The sequence below is a fragment of the Momordica charantia genome (assembly GCF_013281855.1).
Source record: "Momordica charantia cultivar OHB3-1 chromosome 1 unlocalized genomic scaffold, Mcharantia_2.0 BLBB01000001.1, whole genome shotgun sequence".
NCBI classification, from domain to species: Eukaryota; Viridiplantae; Streptophyta; class Magnoliopsida; order Cucurbitales; family Cucurbitaceae; genus Momordica; species Momordica charantia.
This window is the reverse complement of record NW_028275157.1, coordinates 22729560-22748174: the sequence shown is the minus strand read 5'-3', so window position 1 is coordinate 22748174 and position 18615 is coordinate 22729560. Positions and strand designations below refer to the sequence as shown.

The 18615-nt window shown below is 33.7% G+C and overlaps 2 protein-coding genes across 3 annotated transcripts; both read left to right on the top strand.

The window, feature by feature from the left end:
* The first annotated feature begins 4496 nt into the window (after positions 1–4496).
* LOC111012269 (shaggy-related protein kinase eta) lies at positions 4497–9674 on the top strand. 2 transcript variants are annotated; one of them, XM_022286354.2, is made up of 13 exons: positions 4497–4675; positions 5689–5781; positions 5936–5995; positions 6086–6193; positions 6299–6358; positions 6433–6507; positions 6631–6687; positions 7690–7830; positions 7911–7961; positions 8039–8134; positions 8235–8318; positions 8559–8660; positions 9049–9674. In XM_022286354.2, the coding sequence occupies exons 1-13, from the start codon at positions 4661–4663 to the stop codon at positions 9139–9141; spliced, it is 1035 nt and encodes a 344-aa protein (XP_022142046.1). In that variant the 5' UTR covers positions 4497–4660; the 3' UTR covers positions 9142–9674. The 2 variants fall into 2 exon arrangements, with proteins under 2 accessions (XP_022142046.1, XP_022142045.1); XM_022286353.2 differs by having other exon boundaries at positions 4498–4675; positions 6086–6358.
* Positions 9675–9880: 206 nt separating this feature from the next.
* LOC111012268 (Leucine-rich repeat protein kinase family protein) lies at positions 9881–15185 on the top strand. The gene is made up of 12 exons (XM_022286352.2): positions 9881–10353; positions 10688–10842; positions 10931–11063; positions 11303–11374; positions 11579–11722; positions 11831–11902; positions 11970–12029; positions 12310–12383; positions 12464–12610; positions 12733–13071; positions 13464–13855; positions 14205–15185. The coding sequence occupies exons 1-12, from the start codon at positions 10301–10303 to the stop codon at positions 14523–14525; spliced, it is 1962 nt and encodes a 653-aa protein (XP_022142044.1). The 5' UTR covers positions 9881–10300; the 3' UTR covers positions 14526–15185.
* Positions 15186–18615: the final 3430 nt, after the last annotated feature.

The following is an 18615-nucleotide window of genomic DNA, read 5'->3' as shown; positions in this document are numbered from 1 at the left end:
CGAGTACGTTTGACAATTTTAACGTTGCTTTCATGTTTTAATAGTCTTAGTCAAAGTCAACAATGTTAGGAAATTTGTCAATTTTTATTATTACTTGCCTGAATTTAAACTTGATGTCAACTTTAAATTTGGGGGCAGATAGGGTTTAGTTGGCGCGGATTGAAATAATATACTTATTTTCGAAGAATACATGTTGGATAAGTATTCCTCACCACAATTTGCTTTGAAATATAAAATTCAAAATTCGAAATCACGTTTAGATTGGGCGAGAAGGGAAAATTCAAAATTTGCTACTGAGGTATGATGTATTCAGTTGGTAATATGAAATTATAAATTTATAAATCAATTCAGTAAAAAATGAGAGTTATATGCTACACGGTTAGTGGTTAGTATTTTTTAATATGAGTGTGGATTTGCAAATTGAATCTCCATTTTAGAAATTGTTTAAGATATTTAGTAGTATATTTGTAAACAAGTGATTATTTCTGACTAAATATTTAGTTTGATCTAAATTTTGTATAATTATTATTTTATAATGTTTATCATTTATAATATATTATACCTTATTTATTATAGTTTTTTTTAAAAGTATAGAATAAAATAATATATTTATCAAAGTTTTTATCTATATGTAATTTTATCTTTTCAAAATCTGAAAATATTGAAAAGGTTAGTTTTCAAAATTTCTACGGTTAAGAGAATCAAAACAATTTTAAAAAACAAATATACTAAACATATATTTACTAAATTATGAATTCAACAAATTAAAAATAAAAATATAATCTAGATTACATATAAAACTGATACATATTCTTTAAAATTAAAATGTTACAGATTTTATGTCAAAAGTCAAACAACGATAAATTTCACTGCACACCATCATCATAATACTCATTTGCATAAAACTAACTTTATCTTAATGTATTTTATATTACATTTGAAGTTGAGTTATATGTTAATTTTATAAAATTTCAAACTTTCATATATATTTTTTCAAGAAAAGTATTTATGAAAATGACAAAATTTTATCAGAGGAAAACAGTCCTAAGAACCCATTTGAATATATGATTCAACTCATTCAAAACATTACTTATCGAATGTTGAAATCCGAAATTTGAAATTTACTTTTAATTTAATAATATCGAAGTGAAAATTCAAACAGGATAGTTGTGTAAGTGTAATACTGACATTATTTATATAGCCATTGAGTAGAAGCTTCGATTTCTGAATTCTGAATGGGCTTGGAATGTTGGTGGGTTTTATGGTAATGTTATTGGGTTGGTTGAAGGTGTCCATGTAGGGTGGGCCGTGGGCTGTACTGGAGGAGTGCGCCACGCAGTAGCAATGACGGTGGGCAATGGCAGCCAGCCTTGTAAATGTTGAGGCGCTGCTCAAGGCCAATGCTAGTTGAGATTGAGAGGCAGGGTGATTTGTAAAAGAAATGCAAACAAAGTCTTATATTGGTTAGAAAATGAGATGATGATGAATATACAAGATAGGAACTAAAAACAAAACCATGAGAGTTAAAATCATATCATCGTGGAGATGATCGAGGCATTTGGAGTATCGTTGTCCTTAACAGTATTGACCATGTCATGCCCACTGTTGATATAACGTCTGTTTGAGCATTAAATTTATAGATTGTCAACTCTGCTAGATGGTAACTGTGTGAATTAGGAAAAAAAAAAGTAATTTTTGATGAAATGAGACTTCAAGACGGAGCACGCCAGTGTGGTAGCGCCATGATTAAATGGGGTTTTTTCTTTCTTCTTCTTTTTATTGCTTTTTCCGGCCCATAAAGTGAAACCTGAATAATTTTCTTTTTTAAAAGAAGGGAAATTCTTTTGGTTGGTCATGGATGCAATTAGTGCTTTTAAGAACCAAATCTGGTGCATGGTCAAAGAAAGTTTCCCTTGAAATCCACGAAGTTACTTTTAGTTTTAACCCCACTCCCCACTCACTCCTCGTTCTAACGCCAAAATCACCTTTAAAAAGCCCTTTTCTTCTCCCACCTCCATTTCCATTAATCTCCCGCACCCACAACCACGCTCTTCCTTGGAAATTTCCACCTCTATCACTCTTCAAATAAAAGTTACTCACGAAATTTCCAGAGTTTCCTCAAGATTTTCACCATTGTCGTTGCAGAGCAGTGGAGATTGGGAGACTTTTTTTTTTTTATCTTTTTTCTTTTTTAAGCTCGAGTGGCGATCCTCGTTGGAATCTCACATTATATTTTCTATTAAAATTCTCGTAAGTGGACTAAATCCCGACTAAATCTTAAACAATGACCAAATGTGTTTTCTAATCTACTTTTCATTTTCTCTCTCTCCTACACCCCTACTTTGGACTTTGGGAGGTCAAATATTTTTAACCTAAATATATGATTAATATCTAAAGAGTGTTTTTCAACCTTTTTTAATTTAATTCCTATTATTTCATTATTTTTCAATTATATATTCTTGGTTAGTGGCTTAGGATAAGCTCATGTATTAATGAGTTCACAGCATTTTTAAAAATAAATGGAGAAAGAGATTAAATTTCCTAATTTCTCCTCTAAATTTGTAAGTTAACTAAGCTTATAATTAGCTAATTTTAATATTCATCAATAATAATGATATGATTGAAATATATTCAAATACAAAAGGATTAAATTGAAATTTTTTTTGAAGCATAGAGACTAAATTGAAAAATATCTAAATATTAATTCTAACATATATATTTAGCCATGTTTTTTTTATGTAAGATTGTTTATAGCTTTTATTCAAAATAAAATATAGATAGTTTGGCATGCTATAAATAGATGATGAATCAATATCACAAACTTGTGTCATTTTACTATTATGCATTATTGGCAATCTTATCTATCGAATAATAAATATATAAGTTAATTTCATTAGATTTTGTTCGTAAATTATATTTGTTCGCTGTTGTTTTTATCTATTTATGTTGAGAATATTTGTTTTGAACAACAATTTTTAGATAATTTAACCTTCTGCCTCAACAAAGATAATATAGGTCTCTGTCCATTAAATTAAATTTATTTAAAAAGATATTCACTCTCCATTGCCTTGAGAAAAATAAAAATAATAATAATAACAGTATTATTATTATGGTTAGGTCTACATGTTTTATTCTGCCTCTTATTCAATGTCATTTTCTTCCATCGTAATTATAATTTGACTTTCATACCCCAATGTTTGTTCTTCCTTTTGCCATTTTCTCTTTTTACCCCCGTGCCAATTACATATTTCTCTCTATCTCCCTCCCTCCCTCCCTCTTACTACTGTTTATAATTGTTATTATTATTTTTTAGAACCCATCTTACTAAATACGAAAGGCCAACCAGATTACAAAAAAAAAAAACCTAACTTGAACCAAACCCAAACGTAACAGTAATTGATATTTACTCACTTTTTTAATATCCGAGGTTCAAATCCTCATACTCCTACTTTATTGTACTAAAATAAATTATAATTTGAGGTTGAAAATTAAATTTGTGGTCAACCAAATCAATCTGGGTAAGTCGGTGCGTAAGTTTCACCCTTGATGAATCGACCATTCAAATTTTTTGAAAATAAGAATATGTTATAACAAATAAGAAAATGTGGATCAAGTAGTTGAGCTTTATGCTAAGTGAACTCGAGAATTGGGAGGAAGGCTACAATGAGGCAAAACGAAGCGACGAGACATTTACTCCAATCAATTTTATAGTCTACAAATTGATATTCACCCACAATTAAGATTAACCAAAAAGATATTTTATAGTCAATTTGAGCATAATTTATTAAACGTAACATCAATTGCCTTCACATAAGTGGAATGTTTTATCTCTTATTCCACCATTAGTTGAACTAACTAAAGCTAAATATACTTTTATATATTTTCATACTAATAAAAAAGATCCACCATGAAAGGAGGTTTTTGTTAGTTGATAAATAAATATAATTTTGATTTGATTACCATAAATTAAGAAGGTAAACACGATCCTATTTATTTTTTCGAAAAAGTAAAAATGTAACAAATATATAATTAAATTAACGGATTAATAAATAAATATAAAGTTGGAGAACAAAATATGAACATTAAATGAATTTTTCGAAGATCAAATACAACAAATTGAACCTTAAAAATATAATCAGATATCAATTATGATTCAACTATCTTCATTTCCGCGTTTTGAATTTCACAATTAATAAAATAATTGAGGAGAAAAGATATATGAAAAACAAATTTACAGTTACATTACAGCACACCCGGAAAAAAAGAAAGGCAGGCTAAATTGATATTTTATGATGTCCAGTCTAAAAAGAGCAATTATTAGAGCAGGAGGAGAGACACAGCAGGTGGAGAAATTATTGGGAGTCGGGCATATGTGGGGAGCGGGGCAATTTAGTCACATAGACGTCGGCAGGCAGTCTTCGTAATTCAAAGGTCATTTCCGTCATTTCCCTCTTAAATGCATTTTAATTTTCTCTCCTACAGTGAAAAAGGGGAGAGAGAGAGAGAGAGAGAGAGAGAGCGAATACAGAGTGCTGGAATCACATGGCTTTGTTTTCCTGTCACCTCTCTCCTCTTCCTCCCTCTCTCTCGCCTTCCTTTTAATCGCCAACTCGACGAGCCAGAAGGTTCCCTTCCCTTCCCTTCCCTCTCTGACTCGGCCATGGCAGACGACAAGGTGCCCTCCTAATGCATCGTTTTCTTTTTCTGCAAATCTGGTTTTGTTTTGTTTTGTTTCCTGGATTTGAACCTTTGCTTTGTGATACGGCGAGATGAGTGGGGGATTGTAAACAAGGGCATTGTCTGTAGTGCTTCGCTGTTTTTCGTTTTCCTTTCCGTTTGTTGTTCTTACATTCTGTTAGTGGCCAGAACGGTGATCTCGTCCGGCATTGTGAGAACAGGATCGGAAAATGTCTCACCTATTCTTGTCTTATTTGATCTGAGATTTTTATGATTTTGTTTGTGGAGATTTCCTTGGTTGTATTATTTTCAATTTCTGAGCACCTGCTGAGCCTCTGAGATTATGTGTATTACCAAGCCGTTGATCTCTCTCTAGTACTCGAGATTTTATTATTTTATTTGTGTACCAATCTTTTAGAGTTTTAGCTGAGCTGATGAATCTATCTACGCATAACGCTAGTTTACATCCATTGGCTTTTTTTTTTTTTTTTTTTTTGTTAAACATATTAGTTTTTATGTTACGTGAACTAATTTGTAGATCGCGCTCGTTACCCTTTGTTTGGTATTGGTTAACGTTAAATAACTTGCATGGCATAGCTTAAGGTTGTGGCTTAGAAATTAGTTATTTCACACACCGGCCTATTTTCCACTGACAGTCAATTTATTTTCTAATGAATATTGTCCTCCAAAGGTCTAAGCATTTTCGTTATTATTTTCTCTGGTTTCTGCAACCTATTTTCTTCGATTCCTTTTCCTAGCCCCCTCTCTTTTGGGTTCTTATAGGGATCTCTGTTGGTTGATCATTCTTTTCTTTATTTTTCTTCTTTTTATCTTTTCTGCGTATATGTTGGTGCTTCTTTACATGTTCTATTACCGTGTGACTTAGTGTGTTAATCATGGATTCTAACATTTGTAATCTTTTACGTGATCCCTCCACTCTTACAACCAATTATTCAGTTCCATTTTGCCAACTGATTGCTTTCAACCTCTAACATTGTATATACTTTACAGGAAATGTCAGCCCCTGTCATTGATGGAAATGACCCTGTTACCGGTCACATAATATCCACGACTATTGGAGGCAAGAATGGGGAGCCCAAACAGGTTAACATTCATGTCAATCCCTCTCCACTTATTTTCTAATTTCCCATGCGTATTCTATAAAATATGGAGACTAAGAGATTCAATTTTGTTGGTCAACAGTATATATTTTTTCTGCACAAACTTATGATACTTCTGATTTTTCTTGATCCTGTAGACCATAAGTTACATGGCAGAACGTGTTGTTGGGACTGGGTCATTTGGTATTGTTTTCAAGGTATTCTATACGTTATTCCTCTAGCAGTTTGATTCTTTTGTCATTTTCTTGGTCATATGATACATGATGCATAAATGTTCTCTTTCTCAGGCCAAATGCTTGGAAACTGGTGAAAATGTGGCTATAAAGAAGGTTTTGCAGGACAGAAGATATAAGAACCGTGAGCTCCAGTTAATGCGCGTGATGGATCATCCAAATGTGATTTCCTTAAAGCATTGTTTCTTTTCCACTACTACTAAAGACGAACTTTTTCTCAACTTGGTTATGGAATATGTCCCTGAAACCATGTTTCGGGTTTTGAAGCATTACAGTAATGCAAATCAAAGAATGCCAATCATCTATGTCAAACTCTACATGTACCAGGTACGAATGATTCTCCTTTATAATTTCAATTTAACATGTGGCTCTTTTCTCATGTGCATTGGGGTTTCGTCCAGGTTTTTAGGGGCCTGGCCTATATCCACACGGTTCCTGGAGTTTGCCACCGAGATTTGAAGCCTCAAAATATTTTGGTACACTCTTTGACGATTTAAAAAAGGATATCAATATTGAGTTAAATTTTTGTTGAAAAGAATAGTTGTAGATGCCTATACTTGTGGTTGATGATTGCCTAATGTCCTACTTGCTTTCTGCAGGTTGATCCCCTTACACACCAAGTTAAAATATGTGACTTTGGAAGTGCAAAAATGCTTGTACGTTGATAAATTTTCAATATGTTGTTTCTTTCACTTATATTTGTTTCTTAATACTTTCGGAGTGTAATATTGAAGTTTGCTATTTCAGTGCGTTGGTTTAAAGTTTCAAATTTCCTTTATAAGAAAAGTATATTTCACTATTGTCATATAAGTTAAAGATTTCCTTGTTACATTGATTTTTTTTTCATGTTCATGATTGAGAGCTCAACACAAACATACAGTGACCTATCAAAATTCCCTCTTTGGGGTGGGGTGGTTGTGGGGATGTAGTTTTTGGTCCGTACATTAGTCTTGTTTATCTTATAAGTTTGCTAATTCCACTAAAACATACATTGGCTTCTGAAACCTAACTCTTAGACTAGATCATCATTTTATGGATCCTAAATGCCCATATCTAACTCAGGTCATACAAATCTATACTTTTGAAACCGATTTGTCTACACACAAACCTTGGCTTTCCAATTGTGCAAGCTTCCAAAATCCTTGAACTAAATGTTTCCTTTAAAATATTTATGAAGGTGGTTTGCATGCATTTACTGCTTTCCATGCTGTCAATTTGATTAACAACCAGCAGTGAATCACCATGGTTTGCATGGTCAAATGGACAAATTAAATTGTGAACTCTAATGTTTTTGGGGTTGCAAATTCGAATCTTGTTGCTAGCTACTTAGAGTTTGAGTATTCTATGGGGTTTTCAATTCTAGATATTGTAGGACGAAGCAGGGTTGTTTTTTGATATTACTCCAGCATTTGGGTGCCTAAGACTATCTTCTTACGAAAGGAAAAATAAACTGCAAACAAGAATCGACAAATGTCTTTTTTGTTTGATCTTTTTATCCTGTCTTCCTCTCGAGTCTCAAGTGTGGTTATCAGTATGCTTGGATGAGTAAAAATAAGTTAGTTGATTGCCAAGGCTTTAAAAGTAGCAGATGCTTTATTTTCATTGCCCCACTTTCTTCGTTAAGTCTTATTTTGAGTACTTTGATCTGTGTGCTCCAGATGAAAGGTGAAGCCAACGTTTCATACATTTGTTCACGCTTCTATCGAGCACCAGAACTCATCTTTGGAGCTACAGAGTATACAACCTCAATAGATATTTGGTCAGCTGGTTGTGTCCTTGCAGAGCTACTTTTGGGGCAGGTAAGCGTTTTCAATGATTTTTTCAATTTAAACTTTGTCATAACTCATAACCAGCTTAACACTAATTTATGTATTTGTAGCCTTTGTTTCCCGGAGAAAATGCAGTGGACCAGCTTGTAGAGATTATTAAGGTATTCTTGGATATTATTATTCATTACAATTTACACATTGTGTACAATTTACCTACTTTGCGATGGTTATTTTTTAGGTTCTTGGCACACCAACTCGTGAAGAAATTCGATGTATGAATCCAAGCTATACAGATTATAGGTTTCCACAGATAAAAGCTCACCCATGGCACAAGGTCTGTGACATATTCAAGTTGATCCTAGGGGCATTTTGTCTCCCATGGTCTTGTTACTTTGGAGCTTTTTCTCTTACATGCATTATGTGCTATTTGTCAGGTTTTCCACAAACGGATGCCTCCCGAGGCAATAGATCTGGCCTCACGATTGCTTCAGTATTCACCTAGTCTCCGCTGCACAGCGGTAAGTTCAATATGCTCCAGTATCTTTCTATATAGCAATGCGACATTATCTCTGCACTTCTTTTGAGGAGTCATACCTTTCCATGCTATAACTTGCTCTTGGTTGATTTTTGGCTGAAAATAAATTCAAGTTTCTTTTTCATTGGAATAGTAGTACAATTATATCAAGTGGATATTGGCTTTTGTCTGCGACAGTGGTATATTTTGCTCTTCTTGAGTGTATCTACTTCTCTGCATGCAGCTGGAAGCTTGCGCACATCCTTTCTTTGATGAACTCCGAGAACCCAATGCTCGTCTCCCAAATGGTCGACCATTCCCACCCCTCTTTAACTTCAAACAGGAGGTGTGTATACCATTTTACCGTCATTCTAAGGAAATTGCCAAATATATGTTGTTGAATATATCTGTAGTTTAGACATATTATGGTATTTGTCTTCAGAGCATAGATGCCCAATAGTTTTTATTGTGAGAACTGAGAAGGAAGAAGCAGCAATGTAAATGGTTTAATTATGCCTGTTTTTAGGGAGCAGATCGAGGTTCATATTGAATTCAATTGCATCTCTTTAAGCCTCTGCATCGATCGTGATTGAAAATAACTAAAACTGTTCCAGAATCTATACTAATCAGTAATCAAGAAATTGTTGGAAGACTTGGTTTACTAGGTTACTTGCCAATTAGAATTACTATTTTATATTCATTATGTGTTATGGTAATTGATATTTCTCTTGCAGCTGTCGGGGGCCTCTCCAGAGCTCATTAACAAGTTGATACCTGATCAAGTGAAACGACAGATGGGTCTTAATTTGCATCTGGCAGTGTCGTAAATATAGACTTATGTGCAGTTGGATTCTTCTTGTTCATGCGTGGTGCAAAGCCTACCGACCAACTTTAAGTTCAACTCCGCCTGTATTAAACTGAGGAAGTTTACGTTGCTCTACTCCGAAACCTGCAGGTCGGGGGACTACATACCAATTCTTCCTCGACGTGTTGTTTTCCTCGTACTGTCCACCCAAATTCCATCCATCCCTCAATCTCAGTTCTGATGATACCACCTCAAGTTGTTGTATATGTTTGGTAGTATATTGAAGGAAGCCAGAGTTTGACTTAGCAGAAAGCTGCTAGAAGAGGGATAGTAGTAGGGAAAATTGTGCATCTTTAGTTAGGAAGAAGAGGGTATCTAATTATGTGTATGGCTGAAGAAAAAATGGTTGGAATCGAGTTGGTTATTGGGTTTTGTTTCCAGTTCCAGGGTGGTTTCAAGATGGCTGACTTCAAATTGCAAAAACTTGTAGCTATCCTATTATTGTATTCCAAGAATCTCTCTCTTAAAATTAATCACGAATCTATTTGTACTTCACATCTCCATTTCTTGTTGGTTCTGCCTCTTGACTCAAAGGGAAAAGACTTTGCAATGGAAACTATCCGAACTGTATGTTCTAAATCATGAAGCCAAGCCATAAGAGATAAAGTCAAAATGAAAAGTTATTGCCATAATTTTGCAGTTAGTAAATGAAGAGTTCTAAGGAAATTAAAAATTTAAGATTAGTTTAATTCTGAAATTGTTTTTGCATTTGCACATGGTAGTCTTGACTCTCGACTGTCATTGTCCTCTCGAGCTCTTTGGAGCTAACCTGCTACTGCGTCTGCGTGCGTGCTAGGGCAACTTCAAGAGGGAAGATCGACGAAAAACAAATGGAGAGATGAGAAGAAATAAGAAAAAGGATGTAGCCTCGCCATTATTTCCGAGAATTGCGCCAAATTCCAAAAGCCGGAATCATTAATGTTGGCGCCACTGGGGCGCAGAGAGACATCGAGCTCTAATTTTTTTTTTTTAATTTTATCTTATTTCTATACTTCCCCACTAGTAGTAATAACGATTACATCCAAACTAATGTAATCAAAGCTGTTGGGTATTCTGTTCATAGATTATATGAAATCCAACGGCTGAATCATGGCCACACTCATCTGCAGTTCACTAAGAAGATGGAGAAATCATGGTCTTGGACCGCACAGAGGCTTTCCTCAGTCACAATCAGGTTTGTTGTTCAAAGTTTGGCCAGGGGAGGGGACAGTCTCAGCCCTTAGATTGCCCACATCTCGAGATTTCCTGGTCTTGCGCTTGATTTTATTATAGTTTTTATAAATCATCCACTAGTCTTTGTCTTTTCCTCTTCGCTTTCTGTACCAGAAATCTGGTTCGTTTTTCAACGCACTAGCTAGTAGGGATTCTAGAATAAAGATTTTCAAGGTTGTCATTATTTGCAATGAGAAATGGATTGCATACTTTATGACCCGAACTCAATTAAGCATATTTTCCTACGGTTTACCCTACCGAAAGTAGTGGGTTCTTACTTATTTTCACTGGGGCAGCTCGACCAGCTCTCGCCTTCGTTTCGCCCCCTCTTCTTTTGTGTCTACAAGCTTTGTAATGGAGGTTATAAAGGTGGTTCTATTGCTGTTCATCGTAATCTGGGTGGTCTCTGCCTCTGATAGTCATTTGTCTCCAAAAGGAGTTAACTATGAAGGTCTGGCCATTTTATGAATGCCCATTTAGTGTTCGTCGAAATTGATTGTATGTTTGTGTCTCTATCTCTGATTTTTTGCACTGTTCAGTGGCGGCTTTGATGTCAGTGAAGAGTAGGATAAGGGACGAGCGGAGAGTGATGGAGGGTTGGGACATAAATTCGGTTGATCCATGTACTTGGAATATGGTTGCTTGCTCTACTGAGGGCTTTGTGATTTCTCTGTAAGCATCTATTTTGTTTTCTATGTGGTTTTCTATCTGGTTGACGAGAAAAATAGCGATAAGTAATGTAAAAAAATGATTCATATTTGACAATTTGGACCTAGAGAACGCCCAGTGTTTAATTTCCTGGAAAACAGCAACCAAAAAGAGGGCTATAGAATATCTGTTTTTCTTACTTGAAGGTGTGCTAAAGCTGTAATATGTTTCTTATTATTGTTCTTATTTATTGGTATTGCTAGTGAAATGCCCAATATGGGCTTATCTGGAACGCTTTCCCCCAGCATTGGGAATTTGAGTCACCTTCGGACAATGTGAGCAGTGAGCCTCCCTCTCCCTTCATTTTCTCAAAATCATTAGTTACACATCTATTATGATTGTTTTCTGAAGTGAAGATACGGTGGTTGTTCTTACTCGTCTTGTTTCGTTACTTGCATAGCCTAATGTTGGAATGTTTCTCATTGAAGGTTTGCACGCTTCTCTGAAAGTTTAAATTTATTCTATTTAAACCATGACAGGTTGTTGCAAAATAACGAGTTATCTGGTCCAATCCCAGATGATATAGGAGGACTGTCAGAACTTCAGACTCTTGACCTCTCTGGTAACCAGCTTGTTGGAGGCATACCAAGTTCTTTGGGGTTTCTTACTCATCTAAATTACTTGTGAGTACGACTACATGAACAAGATTTCTCTTACTTCTGCCATGCTCTTCTACCTTCTAACTATTGATTTTATTCTTGTCATGTAACCTTTGCCTGCCAAGTTTTCAGGAAGCTTAGTAATAACAAATTTAGTGGACCGATACCAGAATCAGTTGCAAATATCTCGGGCCTTTCCTTCTTGTAAGTATTCTGTTGCAATTCCTTGTGTTTTGCTGAATTACAGAAATGACCCTATGCTTTGCTTCAGGGATTTATCGAATAATAATCTCAGTGGTCCAACTCCAAGAATACTTGCCAAAGAGTACAGGTGAGAGACTTTGTGAAGAGTTGATTTGTGAGAAACTAAAGATCTCGTTTAAATTCCAAATGTGATTGGTTATTTATGAAGATCATAACCATAAATATTAAGTTTCTCGTACTTTTACAGTACTCTAATATATACTAGGTAGCTTATAATCTAAGAGAGGTGATTTGTAAATCCTTTGCCTCGCTTTTGCTTTTTATGCATTCTTTTACCAAAGAGAGGGAATTAGTTCTTTTTCCAATGCGATTTACCACATTTTGACAGTGCTTGCCTTCTGTTATAGTGTTGCAGGGAATAGTTTCCTTTGTGCATCTTCATCACCTAAAGTTTGTGGTGTAGTTTCAAAACCAGTTAATGGTAACACATTTTTATTCCTCATAGTTGTTGTATATTGAACTTCAATGATAAGAAACTCATGAATAGCTGTTATTGTGCAGAAACTGATTCGCCTCAGAAAGATAATAGCCATCGTCACTTGGTGCTTTCTATAGCTCTAATAGTCAGTTTCACATTTGTGGTTTCTGTTGTGTTACTTGTTGGCTGGGTGCATTGCTATAGATCTCATCTTGTCTTCACATCGTATGGTACTTTTCGAACTTTGTGCTGAACAGATGCCCTTTTTCTTTTTTCTTTTTCAATCTCTTTCGGTTTAGTATAATGATTGACTGACTCTGTTCCACTACATTATGATGGTTCAAATCTGCAGTGCAGCAAGACTATGAATTTGATATTGGTCATCTTAAAAGGTTTACATTCCGTGAACTACAAAAGGCAACATGTAATTTTAGTCCAAAAAACATTCTGGGACAGGGTGGTTTCGGAGTAGTTTATAAAGGTTATCTTCCAAATGGGACATATGTTGCGGTTAAAAGACTGAAAGATCCAAATTATACTGGAGAAGTGCAGTTTCAAACTGAAGTTGAGATGATTGGCTTAGCAGTACACCGAAACCTCTTGCGTTTGTATGGCTTTTGTATGATGCCAGATGAGAGGCTTCTTGTATATCCATATATGCCAAATGGGAGTGTTGCTGACCGCCTGAGAGGTTCGTTTAAAAGCCTATGATATTTACATATTGCAAGCATCCCTCTTCCCTTTAATCGCTCTTAAACTTAATTTACTAAGTTGAGTTGATGATAGTTTCAACCTAAATCATCATACTTAGCTCGGGAGTGCACAACTTAAGTGACACAAGAAGTATCTTTCTCTAATTATACATGAACAATAGGGGTTTAGTTTAGCAACTTACTATCTTGTATTCTCATGGATGCATGCCACTGCAGAAATCAAGCGAGTTCAACATTATTCTTGTGGTCCTTTGTGATCTTAATATGAAACTATTTTTTCTCGATTTTCCTGTTTTGAACTAACTAGATTTAATATTACTTCTTTATTTGTGTACTATGTTTTAATTGTTTAAATACCCTCCGGCTTCAGATGCAGGCCAAGAGAAGCCTTCATTGAATTGGAATCGAAGGTTGCGTATTGCCCTTGGGGCAGCACGTGGACTTCTATACTTGCACGAACAGTGTAACCCGAAAATAATTCACCGAGATGTGAAAGCTGCAAATATTCTTCTGGATGAAAGCTTTGAAGCTGTGGTTGGGGATTTCGGTCTCGCAAAGATGTTAGATAGGAGGGATTCACATGTTACTACTGCAGTTAGGGGCACGGTTGGACATATTGCCCCGGAATATCTTTCAACTGGACAATCTTCAGAAAAGACTGATGTTTTTGGATTTGGCATATTGGTTCTGGAGCTCTTAACAGGGCAAAAAGCATTAGATGCTGGCAATGGTCAGGTCCGAAAGGGAATGATCCTTGAATGGGTATGTATGATCTCTCCTGTGATGACTTGTTAACTTCTTATCATTTTGATCTCTCATTTCAGTTTGTTTAAAATATTACTATTCGAAAATACTTTCTTTCTGGTCATAACTTTTCATGAAGTTCCTCAAATTTTGTGGCAAATTCTGAAGCTATACTTCTTTTTGTGAAACTGAGAAATAGTTAATGAACAATGTTTATGAGCTAAGAACTAAAATTAGAAAACCAAGAATAAACTGCTCAAATAAAGATTAATACATAATTTTTCAAATGATTTGTATTTGTATATTTATAATTTTCATTTTGTCTCAACTTCATGATGAGATTCTGACAAAGAGGTGAATTAAGCAGGTTAGAACTTTACATGAGGAGAAGAGGTTAGATGTGCTGGTGGACAGGGATCTAAAAGGATGTTTTGATGCAATGGAGCTGGAAAAAGCCGTGGAGTTGGCTCTGCAATGTACTCAGTCACATCCACAGCTCCGACCGAAGATGTCCGAGATCTTGAAAGTTCTAGAAGGTCTTGTTGGACAGTCGAGCCAAATGGAGGAATCACCAGGTGGAGCAAGTCTTTATGAGGATAGAGCTCACAGTTTCTCCAGAAATTACAGTGATATTCATGAGGAATCTTCATTTGTGGTTGAAGCCATGGAGCTTTCGGGACCTCGATGACAACAAAAAACATCTAAAAACATAACAGATAATCAGCTTTGCATCTCAAAGAGATGGAATAGCATTTACCTCTTCAACCTGTTCCACAAAACTCAGGAGTCTAACAACCTCTCGCTTGTAATGTATTTTGCTTTGTAGGATTCATGGAAAAGGAAACGTTGTGTCACATGAAAAGTTTCACAAAATCAATGGATTTAACTTTAAATGAGGTTTCAGAAATGATGAAATGAAACGAAAAAGATGTACTGTTCAACCCCAATGGCAGAGCTTCCATTCTCTCTCTCGCATGCCAGACAAAACTGTGCTGAGTATTAAATATGTTGTTAGCAGATTTTGAGGTTACATAGTACGATGAAGAACCATGATGATGCATTTGAAGAAGGAGACGCTATCCAAACATGGCTGAGGCTGTAAATCATCTTTGAAAGGAAGATTCTTTGATCTTTCCCTTCACCAAGCAAAAATAATACATGGGATGGGAGTGGCTTTCTTTTCTACCTCCTTTCTCTGCCTGCCATTACTTTTTGTTATTTGTAAACCACATTTTTTCTTCTGACTTGTCACAATTCTAAGCCTCCACTTCCCCCTTTTAACAATTATGCATTCAACTCTCTTCTTATTGGAGCTACTTTAATGATTAATTGCAGCATTATTTCTAAATTTTTCCACAGCATAGGAATGTCCAGTTTATTTCAGAAATTAGGCACACGATATATTCATCTTTTTCTTTTCCCTGGAGCAAGAGCAAGGTGGTGCTGTCACAAAGATCAAGATTGTCAACTTTTCCCACTAAAAGAGAAGTCAGCCATCCACTATGCCTCTCCCTTCCTCAAATTTCATATCGACATCCTAATTAGTTGCTTGATGTTAACCACATTAATGGATTCGTATTTCTTCTTACACGAAATTTAAGCTGGTCTATTTCTCGTATTTAATATTAGCCCAAAAATAAATCCAAACTTTGGGTATAATATGGAATGTGAGCAGTTCTTGTGAGAAAAAGGAAACAGATATCATCCACAACAAACTTTTATTAATTGGATTTGTATCTTTAGATATATATATGCTTTATTAAAAGTTATTTGTGGATGATGAGGTAAGAGGAGATATTTTCAGTCAATGTTAAAATTATGAGATATTTTCTGTCAATGATAAAATTATGCAGTATCTACTATTTTGTTGAGTGGTTAAAAGAAACCCGAGAAGAGATTTAGGGTGGCTGACTTAAAATATAAATCTAAAAATAAGGGATCGAATGAAAACATGGTTATATTTTACATTTTTAGATATGGGTTTTAAAAAAAAAAAGAAAAATTCAAACTCTTTTGTAATATATTTGTACATGGGATACAAACTAAATAATTAGTTTAATATAAAATATTATTAATTAATTTATTAACATAAATGAATTGTTGTTAGAATTAGTATTTTACAATATTATATAATTTATAATACATTATATTTTGCATGTTTTAATTTTAAAAAAATAAAATGAATTTATAATATCAAATTTTTAAAAATATTTTTTAATATAATCCGGCATTTTAAAATTTTGGATTCAAGGAACACTGAAAACATTATTTTCAAAATTTTCAGTTTTGGAAAATAACTCTACTAATCAGATTTTCATAGAATCCATGTGATTGAATGAATTTGAAATGGAAAAAACAACATCCAAAATTTGCCTTAATATTTGTTATAGAGAAAAGTAGAATGTAAGAAAGGGGAAGAGATAATATATAAAGAGAAGAAAAAGGGGTGCCACTCTCAGTTTCAGTTTGTGCAAGTAGCACCCAAGTTTTGTGTATGGAAAATAATAGCTAATTAAGATAGTGCCCAACTTGGGAAGGTTGATTTGGATAGAGATAGATCCTCACTTTGGAAAATTCTCTCTTACAATTTTTTATTTTTTCTTTCTTTTACAATCTCTCAAACTTTTTAATTCAATTCATATTGTAAGTTTGTAACTTGTACAGTTTGAATATCATGATCTATATATATTTATTTATTTTGCTTTTTGTAACTAAAACAAGTTGAATTATAACTCAAAAAAGCAAAAAAAAAAAAAAAAAAAAGAAGGAAGAAGAAGAAGAAGAAGAAGTTGAAGTGTCAAATCAAAGTTTTGGGTATGAAATAATGGTTCATAGGTAGTTGTGTTTTGTATTTCACCAAACCCTGCCACAAAAAATTAATTTAAAAAAGGTGCAACAAAGGGAATCTCATTAATATAATCTTTGGATAGAAAGAGGTGATGAGTAGGAAACATTTTTAAAATCTTTTTAATGCTTACAATCCCATAAAACACTTTAATATATAGTTATAAATGTTTAAAATTGATCAAAGCATTTCGTTAATATCTTAGATTTTTTTAATTACTCTGCAGAAAAGTTAATGTGAATTTGATTTAATTACTTAAAGGTATTTATTTCCGATTAAAAAGTCGTGAGTTCGAATCTTACCACACATGTTAGTACTAAAAATCCTTACATTTTCTAAATAATCTCTCACAAAGGTTATAGCCTCCTCATTTTTTGTTGTCTTTCTTGTTCATGCTGTTATATATTTTTTATTATGCATCTTGGAAAAGTTTATTTTCCCTTCTCTTGTTGGTTCTGGCTTAAACCCATAAAGTGTTGTGTTTTAGTGTGCTCTACTCTAAAAGCTCAATGAGATTTATTCTTTTTTTTTTTAATCATTTTTTTCTTTAACAAAAAGGAAGTTTCAATGAGGGAAGTCATGTTAGAAAATTTGTTTTTAAGGAACCATAAATATTAAAATCCTAGTTATAGAACATTACATTATAAACCAAATTTAACCATTTTTTTAGAACATTACATTGTAAACCAAATTTAGCAATTTTTTTAATATTATATTATAAACCAAGTGAATAAAATACTATACTTTATACTATATTTGACCATTAAAATATACTTTAAGACGAAAACTAATGAACCAATTTGACATGTTCAATAAATAAAATATTTACTATATTTATTTTAAGGCAGGATATTTGATCCTACCCTTTAAATCAAAATTAAAATTAAAAAGAAAAGAAAAGAGAGGAAATATGAAAAGAAAGAGAAAAGAATATTGTACTCGTGAGTTGTGAACCACTTTTTGTGCTTTACCCCAAAAATAAATAAATAATAATAATAAAATAAAAATAAAAATAAATATTTTTGTGAATTTTAAAAAATTGCTCAATCTTTTATTTTTGTCCTCTTGGAAGTCTGAAAGTCCTTGTTAATGATTTATTTTGTTCACCCTTTACTCTTTAGTGGACAGTCCATATCTACTTGAATCATACAAACTACCTGAGAGACAATTTGCACAAATTAATACAAAGGTGTGTAATTTAAAATTTCTTAGTTTTTTCAGGGATGAAGTTAGGACATATAAATTAAGTTAAAAGATGTGTTTTAGTTGTTAATGTTGCAGTATTTTTTCAACCTAATCTCTTATGTTTTAAGATATTTCGATTATACCGAAGATATGAATTTAAAAGAAATTTAGTTGAGGTATGATATTACCGAATAAAAAAAAATTATATATATATATAAATATTTTTTTTAAGTAGAAATTATAAACTTTTCTCTATGTTTGATTCTTATTCTAACTTTGTGTCAACTCATTAAATATCGTGTTAAATAAGTTTATCATAAGTCAAATTTAAAATCGATGAAGAGTATAATTGAAAAATGTTAAAACACAAAAGACTAAATTGAAAAAATACCTAAGTATTAGGAATTAAAAAATATATTTAGGCCATGCATGTTTTTTGACAAACCTTCGTGTCAGCTATGCTCCTAAGTAGCTCCGATGTGGACTAGAAACTTGCATCACATCATATTTGATCGCATTTATTTTGATGCTTAAGTTAGTATTAAACAAGAGTTCGTGTTGAGTCGAGTTTAATTAAATCTAAAGACATTACATAACAGCAATTGAAAAATCATTTGATAGAAGAATCATCCTTATACCCAAGTGCCAACAAATTATCTGGGGGCCAAAATCCTCTCCTAAATCGAAGTTGAGCAAAGATCTGCTAGGTTGGACCATCCCTCCTTGTGCAGTCGGACACACGTGTCTG